At 39.0% G+C, this 22,450-nt stretch overlaps 1 protein-coding gene and 1 long non-coding RNA gene across 18 annotated transcripts in view; both read left to right on the top strand.

Annotated features, from left to right (window-relative positions):
* Nucleotides 1-22,450, top strand: part of LOC109102267 (flavin-containing monooxygenase 5-like) — a 71,031-nt gene that overhangs the window by 23,031 nt on the left and 25,550 nt on the right. For 4 of the 17 annotated variants that reach the window (XM_042777526.1, XM_042777531.1, XM_042777530.1 and 1 more), the window contains exons 3-10: nt 4,743-4,908; nt 5,981-6,169; nt 11,229-11,394; nt 11,544-11,686; nt 12,665-12,864; nt 12,998-13,353; nt 13,476-13,548; nt 13,623-14,332. The exons of 2 other annotated variants lie outside the window; for them this stretch is intronic. In XM_042777526.1, coding sequence (XP_042633460.1) covers nt 4,753-4,908; nt 5,981-6,169; nt 11,229-11,394; nt 11,544-11,686; nt 12,665-12,864; nt 12,998-13,353; nt 13,476-13,548; nt 13,623-13,992 — 1,653 coding nt within the window. In that variant the 5' untranslated portion in view covers nt 4,743-4,752 and the 3' untranslated portion in view covers nt 13,993-14,332. Of the gene's footprint in view, nt 1-4,254; nt 4,359-4,742; nt 4,909-5,980; nt 6,170-11,228; nt 11,395-11,543; nt 11,687-12,664; nt 12,865-12,997; nt 13,354-13,475; nt 13,549-13,622; nt 14,333-21,963; nt 22,023-22,450 lie in introns of those variants that run through there. 11 more of the 17 variants (XM_042777535.1, XM_042777537.1, XM_042777538.1 and 8 more) reach the window with 8 other exon arrangements.
* Nucleotides 19,309-21,673, top strand: LOC122148942. Its single transcript, XR_006162731.1, has 4 exons — nt 19,309-19,556; nt 19,633-19,695; nt 19,788-19,943; nt 20,072-21,673. It is a non-coding gene; the product is annotated as an uncharacterized LOC122148942 (long non-coding RNA).

Consider the following 22,450-nt stretch of genomic DNA (forward strand, 5'->3'; position numbering starts at 1 on the left):
CTCCGAGGTGTAACGTTATATTATAAAAGTTGTGAAATACTTGCCTAATATGTTATTAACGCTGTATTAACTCTGCGGTCTGTCGACGCTTTCAATGTCTAAATATATGAAATGATAAATTAGGCAAGCTTTATGTTCACTGAAGCTGTTGAGCGCGAATTCTGTTAAAGGGTACATAACATGTACAGTTTCACCATATCTCATGTTAATCTTGAGTACCTATAGAGTAGTACTGCATCCTTCATATCTCCAAAAAGTCTTTAGTTTTATCATATTTATAAAAGAAAAGTACAGCTTTCCGATTCTCTCCGGAAAAAGCCGAGCTCCTGGAGGCGTGCCGTGGGCGGAGCTATAATACTGATGTTTTGTGTTGTTTCCATTAACATATATTCACTTATGTGCGGATTTCCAACAAAAGACAGAAATCTGATGCAGTTGTACTTACACGAATGGGGTCTTTTATCACTGGGAACGCTCCATGTTTTAATAGCAAACCATGTGCAAATCCAGCGTCGACCTAGGCCTTGTTTATAAAACATTCGTCACTGAAATGACGAGAACACACAAACCCACTTGCTACACTCCGTTGCTGCCCCGGAAAAAACAAACTGCATCCACTGTTCGTGTAACGCTGGGTTCTTTGGGAAGCTGAACACGGTAAACTTTCCATCACATCCAAAAACTCACTTATTTGGAGACATTCTCAAACAAATCCTATGCAGCGCTGCCGACGATTTCCAGATGAAGCGCGTTGATGAGCGCGGTCTCGCTCTCCTCTGGTCGACGTGTGCGTGGGCGCACTTTTCCGAGAGAAATGCTCATATAAGGAGTTCCACCACTGTCTACGTCATTAGATCCACGATCGAAAAAAAAACATCCGAAACTTGTACCAACCAGGAAGTAAGATTTTCGGCACAGAAATTCTCCGTCATCCGTCCAAATAATTTTTTCAAACTTTGGCCATGTTTAGCATGAGAATCCATCTCTTTAACACTGTGAACAAGTCTGAATACACGAAACACCATTGTAGCCCACCTTTAATGGAAATAAAGTGTGAGATATCAGATGTTAACTAAATATTTCATATTCGAGAGCTGTTTTACGACACAAATGTTAAACATCAGGTTTTCAAACGATTCAATTTTTGTCTAATTTGCCTTTTTTAAAAATTTAACGTAGGCCTATATTTTCATGATATTTAGAGTAGTAATTCATTCTGTCAATGTGAGGATGCAAGAAACATTATCATATTAGCCATGAGATTAATAATAAAAGAGCACATATTGTGTATTGATTTGATAAACTTATTTACACTGAAGCTCGCAGGCGGCTATGGTAAGGGGCATGACATTTCCAGACCAGGCGGCGAGTGCTGTCAATCACAACACACACTGGCCCAGCTAACCAATCACAGCACATTTCGTATTTCAGAAGGTGGGCCTTCATTTGATACAGGAACTATTCGAGCCGTTGACGCCAGACTTGGGAGAGAGGTGTTGTAATAATGTAAAATATGTAAAAAATGATGTGTTTTCGAACAACCTAGTGTGAGAGCCTGTTCTAGTACACACCCAAAACAAAATCAGGACTTTGTAAAAGAGCATAATAGGACCCCTTTAATATGTATAATGATTCTCTGACTGGACAAGAGGCTTTCAGTATTGTTGGCATTTCAGCAGTAGGAGTACAGGGATTTGTCTCTGTGCTGATTTTACACAGGATGTCAGTCAGTGTGGTTACATTATTGCATCAGGAGATGGCGGCATGGCACTGTCTTTAAGAGTGAGTCATCAAATAGGTTTAAAAATGGTTCATTCATGAATGAAACAAGGTGTTGAAATCAGTTTAACTTTGAGCGCCACTTTACAAGGCTCAATCAATGATCAGCGCGTTACCTGGGTAATGCTGAAGCTGGTGTTTTATTTCACAATCCCCTTTCACACTGCGATTCTGGAAAATACACGGGTAATGTGTCTCAGCAATTGTTCCCGGGTCGCTAGATTTTGCCCCTTTCACACTGCCAGAGATTACCCGGAATATGTGCGTGCGTTCACACACAACCCGTAAAGGTCCCGTAAAGACACGTGATATCAGCGTGTGATGTGTAATGTATGAGTCAAAAACGCTAGGCACGTTAACTTTCACTTAAGCTGGCGAACGATCTCAGCTTCAGCACGGAAAGTGAGGAACTAACTGATCTCTGCTTTGTTACAGTTTGCACATATTTGTTTCGTCGCGAACGTTGATCTGCCTTCAAAACATGTTAAAAGAGTCACGCGATAACGTGCGTCATCACTACGACACGGCATTAGTTCTGGCTTTTGTTCACACAGCGCTCGTTCCGGGACTGAACCCGGCAATGTTACTAGGTCCCCGACCCGGGATCAATCCCGGAATCAATCCCGGGACGTGTTTGCGTTCACACAGAAGGCAACCCGGCAATTTTCCGGGTCCAACATGCAGTGTGAAAGGGGCTATAGAGACCAATGCCATTGAGTCAATGCACTGAACAGTGCTAAAGCCATTCAAGGGGGAAATCGCTGAAATGATGCTGTGACAAAATATATTGCTTTCATCTTCTGATAACTGATGGCAAACTTATTGTTTTCCCCACAAATAAATGACCTGTCCTGAACGACGGGGCAGATGATCACTCACTCTCTCTCTCTCTTTAGTGCAAATCTACAGAATGTGTGTACAAATCTCAATGTTACACAGGGTCTAAATGACGTAAGAAAAGAGCCAGCTGGTGTAAAAAATATTACTCTCTTCAATTTTGTTATGATATTAGCCTACTGAACATCCAGTACACGTGCATTAAGTGTAAACTAGGGCTGTAATGATTTACTCCACTCACAATTTGACTCGATTCACGATTCGATTCGATCCATGATTTTATTTTATTTTTTAAACAAAATGAGATTTAAGATAAATTATAAATTAAATGTGTCCTTTTATTAGTGCTTTGATAAAATGCTGCACATTTTTTTGTGAAATTGAAATATAACTAATAATATACTAATATAGCACTTGCATATTATTGCTCTTTTGTTGGTTTTGATTGCTTCTTTTGTCATTTGTAAGTCGCTTTGGATAAAATTTCTGCTAAATGACAAAATTTAAATAGAATGTAAATGTAAATAACAAAACTAAATTGAAATTTTAAAACAAGCCCCGAATCAAATAAATAACACAAATAAAATAAATCTCTTCATATGAACAAAATAAGGCTTTGTCTGTGCTCTTTCCATTTAAAATTAGAAGTAACCACTGCATTTTAATCCCAATCCAAACAAAGATGCATGAGCAGTTTTTTTTTTAATTAGATTGTATAATTTCGAAATCTGAAGAAAAAACAGAATGGTATGACTTCAGTTTTTTGAAACTATACATAAAAATATCTGCATGAAACAGAAACAGCAGACGAGCTGTATGAGACACAGATACACTCTCTGCCAGCAGGTGGCGCTTAAAGCGTTTCATTGGTTTCTGCTGTAAACAAAACAGTGCTCCGCTTCTTTTTTTTTTTTTTTTTTAACAGCGCTGCACATATGAACTTTATGCATTATACAGAGGCTAGATGAAAAGAAAAAATACTATCTAAACTCTTCTAACAACAGTACATTTCCCTCAGACATGCATTCATATAAACTCCTACCCCTAAAAGAATCGCTATTTGTTTAGCATCTCAACCGATTTGAATCGTCACATATTTGAATCGATTTTCAACTGTCTTGCGGATAATCGTTACATCCCTAGTGTAAACCAAGAAGGGCATTGTCTTATGAAGAAAAAAGCTTGCCATTTTGGTTTCTCCTGATGACTCAGGGTTCCCACCACACATAGTTAGTAATCTGTCTACGTATTCAGCAGGCCATGTTACAGATTCTTGGCATATATTTCTGTTCTTTGCAGATTAAACCAAATGTTCTCATGTTCTCAAAACTTTAATGTTGCAGTGCCCTCTGCTGGAAATAAGGATTACACTGCCAATTATTAGTAAACAATAGTAAAATAATTTTATGGTTTTCCAGTTTTGGTTATATTAAAGGACAACCTGTATAATCTTCTGTTACCACAGAGACTCTCAGAGAGAAAACTGAGGTATCTTCCTCCAAGTTACATTAGAGTTGTACTAGCATATGTTTAGACTATTGTGAAAAACAAATGGACTCCTCTTTTGTTTTATGAAAAGCTTTATGACAATACTCATAGATAAATACTTAACCTACACTGTTTTTTTATTCATTCCAGTTTCATCCTCCCTAAACTAGTGGCAGCTGAGACCACCCTCTTCTTTGAGACTTCAGATACCCTCAACTGCTTACATAACAGGCTTTTTTCAAGACAGTTGCCAGGTAAAGCTGATTCGGAGTTTCAAAAAGCTCCGTTGTGTTCTTTGCTCGCTTTATGTAATTTGTTGTTTGAATAACCGTGGACATTAAATCATTACAATTGAAAGGCCTAAGAGGCTTACAATGTTTTTATTAAACTGAGATCACACTAAATACAATTTCCGTCGTATTAAAAACATTTCATACAAATTTTCAAAAGCATCCCCCTGTTTTTTTTTCATGATCAATCGCACCCTCATAACACAAACCATGCGAAACATTGTGAATGATTCCTTGAAATTCTTAACCTCAAAGGTGCTTGTCACAACTGAGAAGACACTAGAGTATGTAATATGTAATAGTATGTTTTTATAACCATGTGCATTTTCACCATTTGTTTTCTTCAAGTGATCGTTCCATGTTTCCTGTGCAGACTCCCATCATGGCTAAGCGTGTGGCTGTGATCGGAGCAGGCAGCTCTGGACTGACCTCCATCAAATGCTGCTTGGATGAAGGGCTAGAGCCTGTGTGTTTTGAGAGCAGTGATGATATCGGGGGACTCTGGAAGTTTAAGGTTGAAAATGAATTCAATTCAGCTTAACAATAAAGGTGAAGTGTGTCAATTCTGTGCCATACATGGTACCAAAATTAACTGGATAATAACTGATATAATCATAATTGACAAGAATGACTTTTAACACACTGTAATTCTAAGCAGTACAAGATCAGGTGCCAGAAGCCCTTGGCTTAATAATTTATACACTAACATTTTAATACAATAATATTCGTAACATTTTGAGGTAGATAATGTTTTTGAAAGAAGTCTCTTATGCTCACCAAGGCTGTATTTATTTAATAAAAAATACAGTAAAAATAGTAATATTGTGAAATGTTATGATAATTTAAAATAACTATAATATACCATTTAAATTACATTTTAATATATTCAAATATAATTTATTCCTCTGAAGGCAAAGCTGAATTTTCAGCAGCCATTATTCCAGTCTTCAGTGTCATACTGATATTTTTGTGGAAACCATGGTGCATTTTTTCAATATTCCTTGATGAATAAAATGTTAAAAAACAGCATTTTTAAAAAGAAAAATCTTTTGTAAAATTATAAATTTCTTTACTGTCACTTTTGATCTATATTATTTTATTTAGATCAAAGCCAATTTTTAAATGGTAGTGTAAATTAAATAATTCATATAATTATTGTTGCTCCATCTTCTTTTTATGGATATTTCTTGTTAGTTTGTTTGTTGTTTTTCCTAAATATTTTTATGTGCTATCCTGTGTAATTTGCATTTTCTGAATAGAAGAAAATACACAAACTAAAATGTATTATTTTGTCTTTAAAGGTTTTCCAAACACTCTTACACACTGCCATTGGTCAGCAAACAGATAGCCCTGCCTTAAAACTCACAGTATTAGATGAGTTGGTTTTGTTTACACTTTGCAAATGCTTACAAAATGCTTCACATGGCTTACTTATTATTGCTGCATATTACGATGGTATAAGAGAGAGTCTTTTAACATTAAACAATATTACACGCTTCACCTTTAAACAACACTTTTAAAGCTAATTATGTTTTATGTATTAGTGCATTCAAAGTGATTGACTGTGTTTCCCTGTTCATGCACAGGAACAACCAGAGGCAGACCGTTGCAGCATTTATCGTTCTGTCATAGTGAACACTTCTAAAGAGATGATGTGCTATAGCGATTTCCCAATGCCGGATCATTTCCCCAACTACGTGAACAACTCTACGTTATTGCAGTATATCAGACTCTACGCTGGGCACTTCAACCTGCTCAAACACATTCACTTTCAGGTGATAAACACCATAACATCACATCCGTTGAGATTTCCTAGATATAAACCTCATTAGTCCTGGCAAACATACCTTTCAACCAATCAGATTTTATGCTTAGAGAATGGGACTGTTAGATAACAGTGATGTTCCAGGAACACATATTGCTTGGGAAAGTTATTCTCACATTATTGTGTGTATTTTCTCAGGATCTATCACAGTGGTTCTCAAACTGGGGTATTGCTCGGGGCGACGGATGGGGGTACACAAACAAAATGCTGAGCTTTGGCATTCATTTAATTCTACCCCAACTTAAAGTAACATTAAAGGGGTCATATGACATTACTTAAAAGAACATTATTTGGTGTAATGCAATGTGTTTATGTGGTTTAAGGTTAAAAAAAAACCACATTATTTTTCACATACTGTATATTATTGTTTCTCTTCTATGCCCCGCCTTTCTGAAACGCATCGATTTTTACTAGGGCTGATCCGAATACCTTTTTTTTTTTGAGCTTTGAAGCTTCGGGAGTAATCAACACCAACTATTTGAAGCTTCGGAGTGAGGGGGCTGAACATATACTTCACTCTAATAAATAATAATAATGGAAGAGGTGCTAGTGAGGCCAGCAGGGGGTGCTCAACCTGTGGTCTGTGTGTGGTCTGTGTGGGTCCTAGTGCCCCAGTGTAGTGATGGGGACACCGTACACTGCACGCCCCGTCCTTCGGATGAGACGTTAAACTGAGGTCCTGACTCTGTGATCTCTGTGGTCATTAAAAAATCCCAGGATGTCTTTCGAAAAGAGTAGAGGTGTGACTTCGGACCCATTGGGGAGCTAAATTTTTCACCCCGATTGGCTCCTCTGACCATCTCATGGGCCTCCTAACAATCCCATTCTGCTCGATTGGCTTCATCACTCTGTCTCCTCTCCACCAATAATAACTGGTGTGTGTGTTTCTGGCGCAATAAATGGCTGCCGTCGCATCATCCAGGTGGATGCTGGCACACTTTGGTGTCGGGCGAGGAGATACCCCCTGACAATGTAAAGCGCTTTGAGTGCCTAGAAAAGCGCTATATAAATGTAAGGAATTATTATTATTAATAGAGGCAGGAATCTCTGTGTTTGTCTGTTTGCGTTTTTATTTGTCGAGAACCGTTCGACTTCATGAGTGGCGGTGTAATGTGCTGATTGAGACGTTAGACATTTGGATCCAGCTGCAGGCTTTTAATAGACAAAAACGTGGTAATAAACCAGCATGGGACAAAACAGGGGCAAACAGGTATAATCCAAGAGCAGGCAAAAAGAGTAATACAATAAAAAAACCAATCCAAAAACAAAAAACACAAGCAAAGAAAGAAACAAACAATACAGTGAAACATGTAAACAGGCTAAGAAATAATCAGCGATGTGTATGTGGATGTGTGCAACCTTTATAGTGTTCCTGATATGAAACAGGTGGTGCAATAATGAGTTCCTACGCAGGGGTTTATGGGAAATGGAGTCCAGAGAGAGCCCAGACAAAACCCCTTGTCGTGACAGAGCCCTTCTCTAAGAGGGCATTCCAGAGACGCTCCAAATAGAATTACGAGAACTGTCCACGGTGGAGTTGATGGGAGGACCTATGAGGGGAGTGAAACAGGAGGTCTCTGTGGTCCGACTGACAGAAACTGAGCCAGTGGACGGGGAGACCAAGGTGAAGATGGAGAGCCGAAGAGCCAGGGTGACAGTGAGGGATCGGCGGGCCATGGTGGAGCCAATGAGTCTGGCAACCAAAGTGAAGGTGGGGTTCCAGAAGGCCATGGTGGAGCCAGAGCGACCAAGGACCAAGGCGAGGGATGACAGAGCCAGAGGGATGGAGAGACGGGGCGAAGCCGGTAGATTGTAGCCCTGAGGTTGACGATTGACCAAGGTGGAGCCGGAGGAACGAGGAAGCCTGGCGGAGCCAGTGGACTGATGGGCCACAATGGGGATGATGCGACACAAAAGGGTCGACAGACCAAAGTGGGGGTCTCGCTGGCCTGGGAGATGGAGATCTGGGATCCTCCAATCTTGGTGCAGCTGGAGGCTGGCTGTCCCGAGGCAAATCCTGACAGTTCACCACCCTCAAAGGATGACCTGAGGGACAGACAGACAAAAGCGGAGACAGAACAAACAGCATGACAGGTAGAGGAGGAGGGAGAGAGAGGTTGGGTGGGACAACAAGTTCATAATGCTCTTTCAGTGTATCAGAGCAGGCAGAGAGTTCTAAAACAGCCTCCCTGGCCATGACGGGACAATCAGAGTTCATATGGCTTCCATAGCCATGACAGGGCAGGACGGGAGTTCATAGATGGCCTCCTTGGCTGTGACAGGACAGGCAGAGAGTTCATGGACGGCCTCCTTGGCCGTAACTGGGCAGAGAGTTCATTGACTACCTCCTTGGCCGTGACAGGGCAGTCAGAGAGTTCAAATTTGGGCGCCACCACCTCGGGAGGTTCTGCAGTGGAAGCCACCACCTCTGGAGGCACTGGAGTGGATTCACTGTCAGGAGAGGCCTCAGGAGTAGACTCGTGGACAGGAAAGGTCTCTGGAGCACAGTGTGCAGCCCACACACTCAAAATGGTGACTGCCATAACAGGAAGCACTGAGGTCAGGGGAATAGTCTTGGTGACAGCCAGTGCTGAGGCTCTGGAGATGCCAACTGCTCATCAATGGTGGGTCCATCATACTGGCAATCAGTCCTGGCCCAAGCTCCACATCTGTGGAGGACTCAGGCATGTGGCGCTGGGCTGGCGGCCATCTTGTGCACTGGCGCTGGGCTGGCGGCCATCTTGTGCACTGGCTCAGGTACAGGGACCACAGAACGGAAAGGAGCTGGACACCTCGCAATAGTGACCTCCTCAACTGTAAAGGGGGATCCATAAAACTGCAAAACAAAGTCAATAAACTGTGCCAGGGTCCAGCTGGGGTCTCCCTCTGGTAAATTTATGCTAATATTAGCATCAAGACCACTCCAGAAACAGTCCTTTACCAAATCCTCATTCCCAAGCATAAGGTGACTATACCGAAGGAATTCCTCCACATAAAGTTCAATGGAATGGCCATTATGAAAAATGGAGCAGAGCACACTTACGGGGTTGAATGAACTTTTGGCTGGCTCCATTCCTGGTCTGGTGCTCAATAAAGCTGCTGGATCCGGCTTAGGCAGATTATTCTGTAACGTGCTGATTGAGACATTAGACATTTGGATCCATCTGCAGGCTTTTAATAGACAAAAACGTGGTAATAAACAGGCATGGGACAAAACAGGGGCACCCAGGTATAATCCAAGTACAGGCAAAAAGAGTAATCCAATAAGCAATCCCAGGTCAAAATACGCATGTAAAATTAATCCCCGGGGAAGGAAATGTTAGTATTAGCCTTTCTAATTTAATTCAATTCTAATTTAAAATAATCTTTTCAGTCAACAGATAATAATCGGTTAATGAGCGTCACTTGGTGGTTAGGAAAAATAACCAAAATTAACATCCCTACTTCCAGATGAACTCGATATTATATCATAACATCGATATTTTTCTCCCACCCCTAAGCAACAGTGGTGTTTCGGTAGTGAAGGAATCTGCAGCTTTGCACGATTTGGAGAGTCAGTGATTAATAACCCATTCATAACTACAACCATTCACTGAATGAATGAATTAATTGATCGACACTTCGCAAATTAGAGGGGTCATATGATGTTGCTAAAAAGAACATTATTTTGTGTATTTGGTGTAATGAAATGTGTTTGTGGTTTAAGGTTCAAAAAACACTTGATTTTACACATACTGTACATTATTGTTTCTCCTATATGCCCCCCTTTCTGTAACGCATCGATTTTTACAAAGCTCATCGTTCTGAAAAGCGAGGTGTGCTCTGATTGGCCAGTTATGCGAGGTGTGCTGTGATTGGCCGAATGGCTCAAGCATGTGACGGAAATGTTACACTCCTTACCATACTGTGATGCACGGTGCAATGAGACAAAAGCATTAAAACCCATTATAAACGAGGCATTTGTTGCATCCATTGGGGACATAATTACTGTTAAAAACATAAAACCATGTCTGCATTTGTGATCGGAGAAATGACAAACAACCAGCCCCACTCTACACTGCTCAAAACTCAAATTTGAATCATCAGTGGCAAATCTTTTAAATATGAAAACATACTTACAAACTGTGAGTCAGAAGCTCCGGCATTGTAGTTTTCTCTCCCAGGATCAGGAAACAGTCCTCCATAAAATGTGCTGCACACATCTGAATATTTGGGTTGAACTATTCTGGAACAGTGTTGTAAATACAACTTAACCACTGATTTCTAGTTGTGTTTTCTTTTGGAAGGCCAAACAAAGTATTTTCGCTTTCACAACGGAAAACACAGCATCTTCACGACATAGCGGTGGCGGTGGCAGCAACAATAAAGTTACGCCTTCTTCCTTCTCATTAACAACATTTCGGCGTTGTAATGCAAATCTTCCCACACAGTGATGTAGACATATGGGGGCGTGTTAGAACGAGCCGTTTTAGGAGGGCGTGGACAAGTCTTAACTTTTATAAAGAATATCTCTTTGGGTTTGAGACTTTAGTCTTTGCAACTTCAGGGATCTTATCTATTCACGAACAGCTTGTAACACTCCAATGAGAAAGGAAAACGTGAAATCGCATCATATGACAGTGAATTGCCGCCACCTACTGGCAATTTTAGTTTTAAAGATTCACTTTGTTTTTCCATCATTTATTGCTTTATTTATTATATTAATAATACACTTCATTGCATGATAAGAATATGACATAAAACGTGATATGCAATTAATAAGGATAGAAAAACTTGGCCTCCCTAAAGGTAAAAAAAAATGCACTTGTAAATCAATTTAAGGGCAAATATTGTCCCTTAATGTGAAATAATTTGAAATACTCAGAATAAACTCAAAATAACCATAAATGCACCACACGGTACGCCACAGTAAAAAGTTTGAGAACCACTGATCTATCATATGTTTTGAGTATTTTCTTTATAAAGATGAGAGGTAACAATCAGGCTCTATGTGGTTGGGTGAATTTCAGACCACAGTTCGCAGTGTGAGACAAAGGCCTGATTTCTCTAACTCTGGTCAGTGGGAAGTGGTGACTGTGGACAGAGATGGACGAGAGGAGACACATGTGTTTGATGGTGTGCTAGTGTGTGCAGGATTCTACACACAGCCCATCAAACCCCTCTCAGACTTCCCAGGTGCTCAACTGATATTACCATCATAATACAGCATTCAACACTGTGTGTAGAACTAATTCCCTGCATGGCTCTATTCATATAATGATTTGATATGTATTTGGAAACATGAATTTATTGTATATCTTTTACTGTAATTTTGTGTGCTGCAGGTATTGACACATTCCCAGGGACAATAATTCACAGTTGGGAATACAAGGACTCTGATCCTTACCTTGGGAAGAGAGTTGTTGTCATTGGGATTGGGAATTCTGGTGGAGACATTGCCGTGGAGCTCAGCAGAGTGTGTGAGAAGGCAAGAGAGATTTAATAGTCTAATATCTAAAATAGATCTTTTCTCTGTTTTTAGGTTCTTGGCAGGGTCAAAATCATATGGAGAAATGATTAGCGATTGAATGATAGGTGCTATTTTTAATGTCCCAATTGATTATTCACATCAAATAATTAATAATATTTATAACTGCAACCTTCTGACAGCAAAATAGAGAAATAATTTTCAAAAGAGGACAAATTAAGAAAGTGATGGATTATGGTAGAATTGCAAGGTACAATATGCAACAACATTTAAACACTCAACACTATTAAACAATTCAATATCATAATTGGCATATATTAGCATAATATTAAAATAATTACATTATTAAGTAATTCAGCAAACTAGCTAGCTATCTAACAAGAAAAAATGACATTCATCTTCATAATACAAAAGGTATTCCTTGTTCAAAAATTTGCCTTTTTCGTTAATTGATTTTTTTTCCCTTTTTTATAAATAATTATAAAAGTTTCTAAAGCCAATTGCTGGTTAATATAACAAAGTACAGTAATAAATGCACATTCAATAATGTACATGTCAATTATTTACATTAAACTTCCCATTAAATAATTTTTTTTATGCACCATTGCAGTTTGTTATACAGCAGTTACCAAATGGCAGCGATCCAATCAATTCCAAATGGACAAACTCAAGTCCCACCCTACTTTTTTGGTTTGGTTTGTTTGTTTGAGAAGCTGTTTCATTGATTTATACGTCACAATAGGGGAGAATAGATTATCACAATTTCAGGCCAACTTTAAAGTTTCTAGTTGTATTCCTGCTAAATCAATGCACAATATGTCATCAAACTCTGTGTCCTTATGGCTGATTTTTAACTCAATTTTACGTGTGTACTCTCTTGGTTCTCATAAAGATTCCACTATTTTGACAAATTTAAATTCACTCTTGTCTATCCACTAATTCAGCTTACTTTGGTCTTCCTATTTCTCACTCTCTTAGACATTCCTGAGTACCCGGAAAGGTGCTTGGGTCATAGGTCGCGTGGTTGATAGAGGGCTTCCTCTAGATATGATGATGATGACACGAGCTCGAGATCTGTTTTACTGGCTCCTGCCCCGAGCTCTGCTCAACTTGATTTTGGAGAGAATCCTCAATCAGAGATTCGACCACAAGCTTTATGGACTTCAGCCTGTGCACAGGTGAAGGGCCAAACCATGATCCTCAAGGACTTTTTCCAAACTCTTTTCATCATTGATGATTAAAGTAAAGACCTGACAGTTTAAAATTGACTCATGATTCACAGTGACCTTTACCCATGTTTTGTGATTCCAGGATCCTTGACCAGCATGTTGTTATAAACGATGACCTCCCTGGTCGCATTCTGTTAGGAGACCTGGCGATGAAATCAAATGTGCAGAAGTTCCAAGGCTCCACGGTTTTCTTTGATGATGGGACTGTAGAAGAGAAGATTGATGCAATGATCTTATGCACAGGATATGATTATAAATTCCCCTTCCTCCCCACCTCCTTAAGCTCTGGCTCTGATGGAGATCTGAAACTCTACAGAAGAATCTTCCCTCCATCTCTAGAACGCCCAACACTGGCCATCCTGGGCCTGTTTCAGACCAAAGGGGCAATCATGCCAGCTGTAGAACTACAGGCACGCTGGGCCTCCAGGGTCATTGCAGGTAATGAGCAACCATAAGACATAGGGGGAAATTTTTTTATAGGTTAAGTAACTATAGAGAATCATATGAAAAATATTTTTATATGATTATGGGTTAACAAAAAAAACTTCCTGTTCTTCAAGGACTGAACCATCTTCCTCCAGCTGAAAAGATGAATAAATCAATTGAGAAAGACGTTCAAGCGAATTTAAAGAGGTAATTAATAATTCACCTGAATTATCATTTCAAACAGGTTTTATTTTGACAGTTAATCGGATATCTCTCCACAGTTACCCCAGTCCCAAGCTGGCTGCCCTTCAAGTGGAACACATTCCTTACATTGACTCAATAGCAAAGGAAGTGGGCGTCCGTCCAAACATTGCTTGGCTGCTCCTGAAGGACCCTGCTGTTGGTTTGAGGGTTTTCTTCGGGCCGTGTTCTCCGTACCAGTTTCGACTGAATGGACCGGGGCACTGGAGTGGTGCCCGTCAGGCCATCCTTACCCAGTGGGATCGTGTGGCCAAACCCACGAAAACCAGGTCCATTCCAGAACCTTCATCCTTCGGTTTAATTTCTTGGCTGGGCCTGTCAGGAGGGGCTGCATTGATTTTTGCTTTAATGGCAATGCAAATTATCCCACTGTTTCTGAACAGCGATTAGATACCATAGATATCCCATACTTCATTGTTGGGTAGCTCTGTTTTGCGTTTGCACTTTAACCTGATTATTTCTTAATCTAATTCTTAGAGTTCATTATCTTTTATAATACATACAAGAAGTTATATGTTAAATCCTTGTCATACATTGTTTTCAAACAAGTGTATTTTTGTTCTTAAATCTCTAAACAAGTGTTCTGCCATATTTCCTGAAATAATAATAACCTTTTTTCATCCAGGAAATAGTAATGTTAATATGTTTTGACAATCATCACAGAAGTAAAGTGTCAGCATTTTCATCACTTAATATACTTTGAAATAAAACAGTTGTTGGAGAATCCTGAGTCTGCCAGGGTTGGTATTTTGTGATTGTGAGATGAGATGATGATTATTAACATGTCTAAATATCATTCAGATCCACTCTCACACACTCATATATGACAAAATTATTTATAGTAGTGGAAAATGTTAGAAAACAGTCATAATTATTCACACAGTAAATATTATTTAGCATTTCCACACAATAAATGTAAAAAAATACTGTTTTACATATTTATTATTATAGATTTTCAGGGAATAAAAGGAATAAAAATTCAATCACCTTTTGCCGAACTTTTTTTTTCTACCTTTTTTTTTTTTTTCAAATATAGTGTTAGCAATGGATTTTATTTACACTAAGTGAAAATAGCAGTATTTTTAGCAATATGATACTTACACTAAGTGCAAATTCCTATTTACACTGTCAAAATAGCAGGATTTTCTGCTATGTATACTACTTGTTGCAAATAGTGGCAAATATCTGCACTTTAGTATTGCAGTACATTATAAAACAGTATGCAATAATAACGTATTGAGTTTAAGTCAATTCATTCAAAGCGCAATTCATTCAATACATTTAAACCAAGCTACTTTAAGACCATCTCAGAACTTTCTACCAGGACTCTGCTGTTTTTGGGGTGGTTATTTCTATATACTTTGATTGACAGGTGTCTCGTCCAGTCATTGGTGAGTAATCCCAAACCAATGGCGCTGTCTCAAACTATACCTACCTCTTCCGGTTTGTCTGATTTGTCCAAGTACACCCTGGGGCTCAGCCTTCGTGCACCTTTTTCTGCCCCGCCCCATACTACTTGATTTTTGTTCCCTTTCATAGGTGACGTCACCGTGTGTGTAGTTGGTGTAGCACCAGAGGATTGGTGATTAAAAAGCTAAAAAATGCTGTGCAGTTTTTATAAAGCCTTTACACCATCCAGTTGTTTATTGTTAACTCTCACTATATTGGCCAAAGAGTGCTTGGCAAGTTTAATCTGGACCAGTCAAATTCACAAATTAATCATGGGACATTCAAAAGCATTTAACGTGAAAGTACGTGGACTGATGCATTCGCTCAAAAAGACCAAACTCAGTAAACAAATTATTTATAAAGCTTATATTCACAGACAAGCAGATATGAGCCCAGAATGAACGCAACGCGATTAATTAGGCGTTAAGGCATTTTCCTCCCATAACCTGTTGTCTGTAAATAGAGTGCTTTATTAAAGTTTTCTGAGTTAGGTCAGCTCTTTTTAAAACACGTTTTAATGCATTATGCCACGTTAAGCATTTTCCTTTTAGTCTAATGGTTTTCTGTGGGAGGAAAACGCTTAACGCGTGATTAAACGCATTGCGTTCTTATTCTGGACTCATCTGCTTGTCTGTGAATATAATACTTTATTAATAATGTGGTTTTACTGAGTTTAGTCTTTTTAAAAACACAGTTTTAATACATTAAGCCACGTTAAACTTACAAACCCGAATGGCTCATTTTGGATTTCATGCGAGTTACACATTTTAAAAAAGTTGGGACAGGCAGCAATAAGAGGCCGGAAAAGTTAAATGTACATATAAGGAACAGCTGGAGGACCAATTTGCAACCTTATTAGGTCAATTGGCAACATGATTAGGTATAAAAAGAGCCTCTCAGAGTAGCAGTGTCTTTTAGAAGTCAAGATGGGCATAGGATCACCAATTCCCCCAATGCTGCGGCGAAAAATAGTGGAGCAATATCAGAAAGGAGTTTCTCAGAGAAAAATTGCAAAGAGCTTGAAGTTATCATCATCTACAGTGCATAATATCATCCAAAGATTCAGAGAATCTGCAACAATCTCTGTGTGTAAGGGTCAAGGCCAGAAAACCATACTGGATGCCCGTGATCTTCAGGCCCTTAGACGACACTGCCTCACATACAGGAATGCTACTGTAATGGAAATCACAACATGGGCTCAGGAATACTTCCAGAAAACATTGCCGGTGAACACAATCCACCGTGCCATTCGCCATCTGTAGGCCAAAAAAGAAGCCATATCTAAACATGATCCAGAAGCCCAGGCGTTTTCTCTGGGCCAAGGCTCATTTAAAATGGACTGTGGCAAAGTGGAAAACTGTTCTGTGGTCAGACAAATCACAATTTGAAGTTCTTTTTGGAAAACTGGGATGCCATGTCATCCGGACTAAAGAGGACAAGGACAACCCAAGTTGTTATCAGCGCTCAGTTCAGAAAGCCTGCATCTCTGATGGTTTGGGGTTGCATGAGTGCGTGTGGCATGGGCAGCTTACACATCTGGAAAGGCACCCTCAATGCTGAAAGGTATATCCAAGTTCTAGAACAACATATGCTCCCATCCAGACATCGTCTCTTTCAGGGAAGACCTTGCATTTTCCAACATGACAATGCCAGACCACATGCTGCATCAATTACAACATCATGGCTGCGTAGAAGAAGGATCCGGGTACTGAAATGGCCAGCCTGCAGTCCAGATCTTTCACCCATAGAAAACATTTGGCACATCATAAAGAGGAAGATGCGACAAAGAAGACCTAAGACAGTTGAGCAACTAGAAGCCTGTATTAGACAAGAATGGGACAACATTCCTATTCCTAAACTTGAGCAACTTGTCTCCTCAGTCCACAGACATTTGCAGACTGTTATAAAAAGAAGAGGGGATGCCACACAGTGGTAAACATGGCCTTGTCCCAACTTGTGTTGAATGTGTTTGATGCCATGAAATTTAAAATCAACTTATTTTTCCTTAAAATGATACACTTTCTCAGTTAACGTTTATCATCTATGTTGTATTCTGAGTAAAATATTGAAATTTGAAACTTCCACATCATTGCTTTCTGTTTTTATTCACAATTTGTATAGTGTCCCAATGTTTTTTTGGAATCGGGTTTGTAGAATGTCCCGAATCATTCCAGCTGATTGAAAAGAATCAGCTCAATAATGGTTGTAAAATGGGTATCGGAGAAGATACCAATTTAATATATTAATTTAATATAAATAGATGATACTTTATAAAGTTTATCTCAATATTTGACTGCAATGGCTGTGACACAAACTGCACTAAAATAAGAGCATGATGATCATGAAATTGCGTTCGTTACTATAGCAACAGATTACAGGTATGTCCTTTCAGAATCATCACGACCGGTAGAAATAAAAGTTTCTTGATTTCTTCACTTTAAAATAATGAGGAGCAGCATATTTTCCTGAAAAAAAGGGGAGGAAAATTGCAATATAGTGAAGAAAATTCAAGTTTCATAAAGATTGAAATGGCACACAGACACATTGTTGCAGTGTCATTTATCAACTGCAGTACAGATTATTATATGTACCAATATGTCATGTTATATAAATTAAAACAATAATGATACATTCTTTTCATTTCTTTTCTCATACTCTGATGATATGAAATATTACAATTTTCAAAAATTATTTAATTCATAATTCATTTTTCTATCTAAAAGCCTGATCCTCCCACTGTGGATAATAAACCCAATTAATTAACTAAATGTAGTGGGTTGTTAGTCTGTAAGCCTAAAAATCAGCTTCATATAACAAAAACAATCATTTCACAGACATGGAGAGTTAGACTAATGTTTTTTTTTTTCTTCTGTGCATTATAATGAAGGCTTTGTAAAACTGCACAGCGTTTTTAGCTTTTTAATCAACATCCTCTGTCCTACACCAACTACACACACATTTCTTATCATGTATGTCTATGAGAGACGATCAAACCAATCAGAGTAGGTATGGGGCGGGGCTGCACGTGCAACCCCGCCCCAGGTGCAGCCCCGCCTCTATCTGCAGGCTGCAGCCGGGTGCTTCTCGTTGTGTTTTCTGAATTATTTAGTTTTTTAGATCTGCGTTTGTAATTTGTTATTTTGTTTTCATAATTGTAATCTGTTTTGCCCTTCTCGGCCACGGTACTTTTCCCCCCTGGGGTGTATTCCAGAAAGCTGGGTTAATTTACCATCAGATTAACCCTGAACTCTGGGTTGATTAACCCAAAACCTGCTTACTCGGGGTATGTCGGTTCCAAAACACCTGTGTCGAGTTAGTTTAATCAACCTACTGCCAATAACCTCGAGTTAATGCGCGCGCACGGCGAACATATAAAGGCATTTTCAATGGAACGCCGAATTCAGGAGTCACCATGGAAACTAAGGGCGTACTTCTCCGAAGCGGAGTTAGAAGTTTTAATGTTGGCTTATTAGCATATCAAAACCCAAAACAAATAAAAAAGGAAAAAAAAAAAACAATACAGCTGCATATGCGAGGGAAAGACAACTGGCTTGGCAAAAGATAAATGACAGAGTAAATGCGTAAGTTTTTATTATTATTATTATTATTATTATTATTACATTTTAAATATGCTTGCCTTTCGTTTGTTAATTTGCAAAGTTGAACAATTGTCTTTTTGAGCATGTGGCATGACTCGACAAGCATTTACTTTTCTCTACATCAGTTTCTTAAGAATACAGTGCAATGTATATTGACAAGAAATATTTAGCCTCTCGTTTTATAAGGTGTAATCCTTCTGGAGCCAAAATAACTCTTTCCCAAGTCAAAATGAAACCCAAAAACATTCTCCAAAAAGGTAATATTTTATTTTAACTGTTGTAAGATCAATGTCTTAAGTTACTTTTACAGTATTCTTCCTATATAGCTAATAGAAAGAAGGCTGAGGCCAATCTAACTGGCGGGGGTCCACCTCCTCTCACCCCATCTGAGGAGCTCTATCACTTAATAAAGGTCGCCCTGTGGTCGATGGTATTCCAAAGGGCACTTTGCAAAACATTACTAACTACCACTTAGTCATACGTGACTACAATGTAGTATACCATATTAGTACTTATGATTATTTAGTCATACGTTTGGACAAAACGATCGTTAACTCTTGTCATTAGGAAAATGCTTCCCAAATGCAGTCATTGTTTCACTTGTGCATTATGCATACATATTCTATTTTACAGCATATGCTGTATACAGTAATCTGCTTTTTTTTTTCTTGCAGTTGCTGATTGACACATTGTATTATTGGATCCTCCTGAAACTACACAGTCTGTCACAGATGTTAGTGATGCATTTTAAGAACCTGTTGCTTCTAGATCTTTCACTTTGTCTGCCAGACAAAGTAACCTTGCATATTTCCACTCTAGGATGATGATGATGATGATGATGATGATGATGATGAAGAGACCACATCTGCTGTGACTGAATTAGAAAGTGGTGGGAGACCCACAGAGGTATGATGCTTACACTGGACAATGCATACATGTAGCTTTTTAGATGGAGTGAAAAATGTCATTTGTCCTGTGACAGAATCTAGCTGGGGATGTACATGCAGATGAGGGTCCATCTACCTCTACACATAATCTTAGCAGTGTAAGAACTTGTCCCTGGTTGTCCTTATTTACATAATGTTACTATGTGGCAGACTTTCTTCTTTAACCATCTTATTTACTTTGCCTTCCTAGTTGTCTGCAAAGGAGCTGTATAAGGTCCATCTATTAAGGCAAATTAAAAAAAAAAAAAAAACTGACATGGACCTTATACAGCTTCAGCTAGAGGAGAAAAGGCTGGCCATTAAAAAGGCCAAACTTGAAATAGAACTACTGGAGCATCGCCTTAAGGTGAGAATCATATGTGAACATGAATTGTGTGTTTTTTTTTTTTTTTTTTTTTTTTTTTTTTTTTTTTTTTTTTTTTTTTTTTTGTGTGTAAAGCAATAAATACAAATCTGTCATGTCTCTTATTTCAGGATATGAAGAAATGGAACACATTAAATAAAGTGATTTTTGACAAATCATGTCTCTAAGCATTCTGCTCTGTGGTCTGCTAGATTCAATGGGTGTTGTTCTAGGTCATCTTCATCAGGACAGGGGGGATGCCTCTCTCCTCTTATTGTGGCAATGTTGTGAAGTACCACACAAGCAACTGTGATGTCACATGCCCTATTTGGAGTGACCCTGAGCCCACGCAGACGCTGAAACCTCGCCTTCAGAATGCCTATTGTCATCTCCACCTTGGCCTGTGTTCTGCTGTGAGACAGGTTGAAGCGTGTATGTGGTCCGGGATCAGGGTAGGGTGTCATCATATAGGGGAGGCAAGGGTATCCTCTGTCCCCCAGCAAGTAACCATAGAAGTGTCCTGTAATGTTTGAAGTGTTTTGTAAATGTAATAAAGACTACAAGCATTTGTCTAACAAAATGTACCCTGTTAAAATTTGTTGTAGAGATGACTCTCTAAATATTCTGGCATCATGTACAGACCCAGGCCATTTTGCTTAGTGATGAGGTGGGTTGCATCACATTTTACCTGTGGAGAACAAGAAGTTTATTATTTGTAACACCAATATTAAGGAGCCAAAATATAGCTATTACCTGCACATTGATGCTATGCACAGACTTCATTAACATAGTCTCCCTCATTGATAGATGGAGCTTTAATAGGAATGTGGGTGCCATCAATGCATCCCATCACGTTTGGGAACCCTGAAATTAAGATTAATTACACGTTTAAGAAGTCTGTGTAGCCTTTACGTGTGTGTGTGTGCAGTCAAAATAAACCTATTAAGAAATGTTATTGAAGTAGATGACAATTTCTGAGAGCAAACCTGCCACCCTCTGGAATTCTTCTTTAATAAAGCGCACAGGTTTATGGTCAGGGAACTGTACAAAAGTGTGTAGAAACCGTTTCAGTGCCATGCATACTGTACGAACGGCTCTACACACTGTTGCCTTTACCACATGCTCTGCATCGGCCACATTGTAGAGAAAACTCCCCGTAGCAAAAAATCGCAGAGCAATACAAAGAATTTGTTCGGCGCTAAGCGCTGACCCGCGGTTTGTCACGTTTGAGATGTGTGGTTTTAGTAGGTTTGTTAAATAAATTAACCACTCCCTAGAAAAACGATAGCGCTCCTGCAAATATTCGTTAGGATAAGAAAAGACATCGATACGTGGTCTTATCACCCTCTCACGGCGAAAAAAAACCCGTATAATCTGTGCCTCTACGTCCACAGGATCCTCATCAAAAGGGCACGCCATGCTCTGAAACAAACTAACCCTGCAACATATCTATCCTCAGAGAGTCAGTTGCTATGGTTACTTACATAACCCGAAAGTTACCTCCGATTTTGGAACCGAAAGCAGAGGTTATCCGCTACTTACTCCTAAACTTACCCGGGTAAGTCACATAACCTGCTTTCTGGAATACTGGCCTGAGAGATACAAAAACTGATTATAGGACTAATTGTTCTTAAAGATGTTTTTGAAGTTGCAAACAAATGTTTAAAAACATTAATATATTATTATATTCCATAGAACGTTAGTTAAAATATAATCACATTATCCCCTAACATTAGAACCGTTGACGTGCACAGATATCGTTTTAAAATTCTTAACACATTTATATAAATGAATTGAATGAAATGCAATAAAAATCTTTATTTTTTTAGTAAAATTAAAAACTTACAATGTGCTTAAATGTCAGAAAACAGTTTATTTATTCTCAAACTTTTTTTTCTGACATGTGAAGGAAAAAATACACTAGAATGTAAAGTGTATGTGATATTTTATCGTCCCACGATCCACATTCGACAACATCGCTACGTAGAAGGGTGGGCGTGGCTTTGGAACATCTGTGCGCTTTAATCAAGCACAGCTGTCAGCGGCAAGAAGGTGACGCAGTTGGCAGACGGCGCCTCTCTGGTAAGATCTGTGACTTTTGTCGGATATATGAATAAAATTCATTTATTATCACACTGACAATGATCTTGGGTTTGCACCAAGTGCTGCTATTTTGATAAAGTTATAGCTAGATAATCGATTTGCATGAACTAGTAAAACTGCTGCTCTGGAGAGCGGTTACCACAGTACACAAATGTGTAAAACAGAGACATAAAGGCAAAAATACATTTGTAGAAGTCTTTAGACTCGCTGTTTCTCAGTATTCTCTAGTTCTTTCTTTCAGTATAGCAAAACACGGTTTCATTACACCGTGTTCTTCCCTGAGTTATTCGGTTATCAAGATCAGTTTAGGAGTGTCCCGCACCCACGCATTTTTCCCTCCTGTTTTCAGTCTCATGTAGAAGTTTAGCTACATGACTACATTTTGTACTTAGATAACAGCTTTTTGG

The sequence above is a fragment of the Cyprinus carpio genome, chromosome A20 (assembly GCF_018340385.1).
Source record: "Cyprinus carpio isolate SPL01 chromosome A20, ASM1834038v1, whole genome shotgun sequence".
Taxonomy (NCBI): Eukaryota; Metazoa; Chordata; class Actinopteri; order Cypriniformes; family Cyprinidae; genus Cyprinus; species Cyprinus carpio.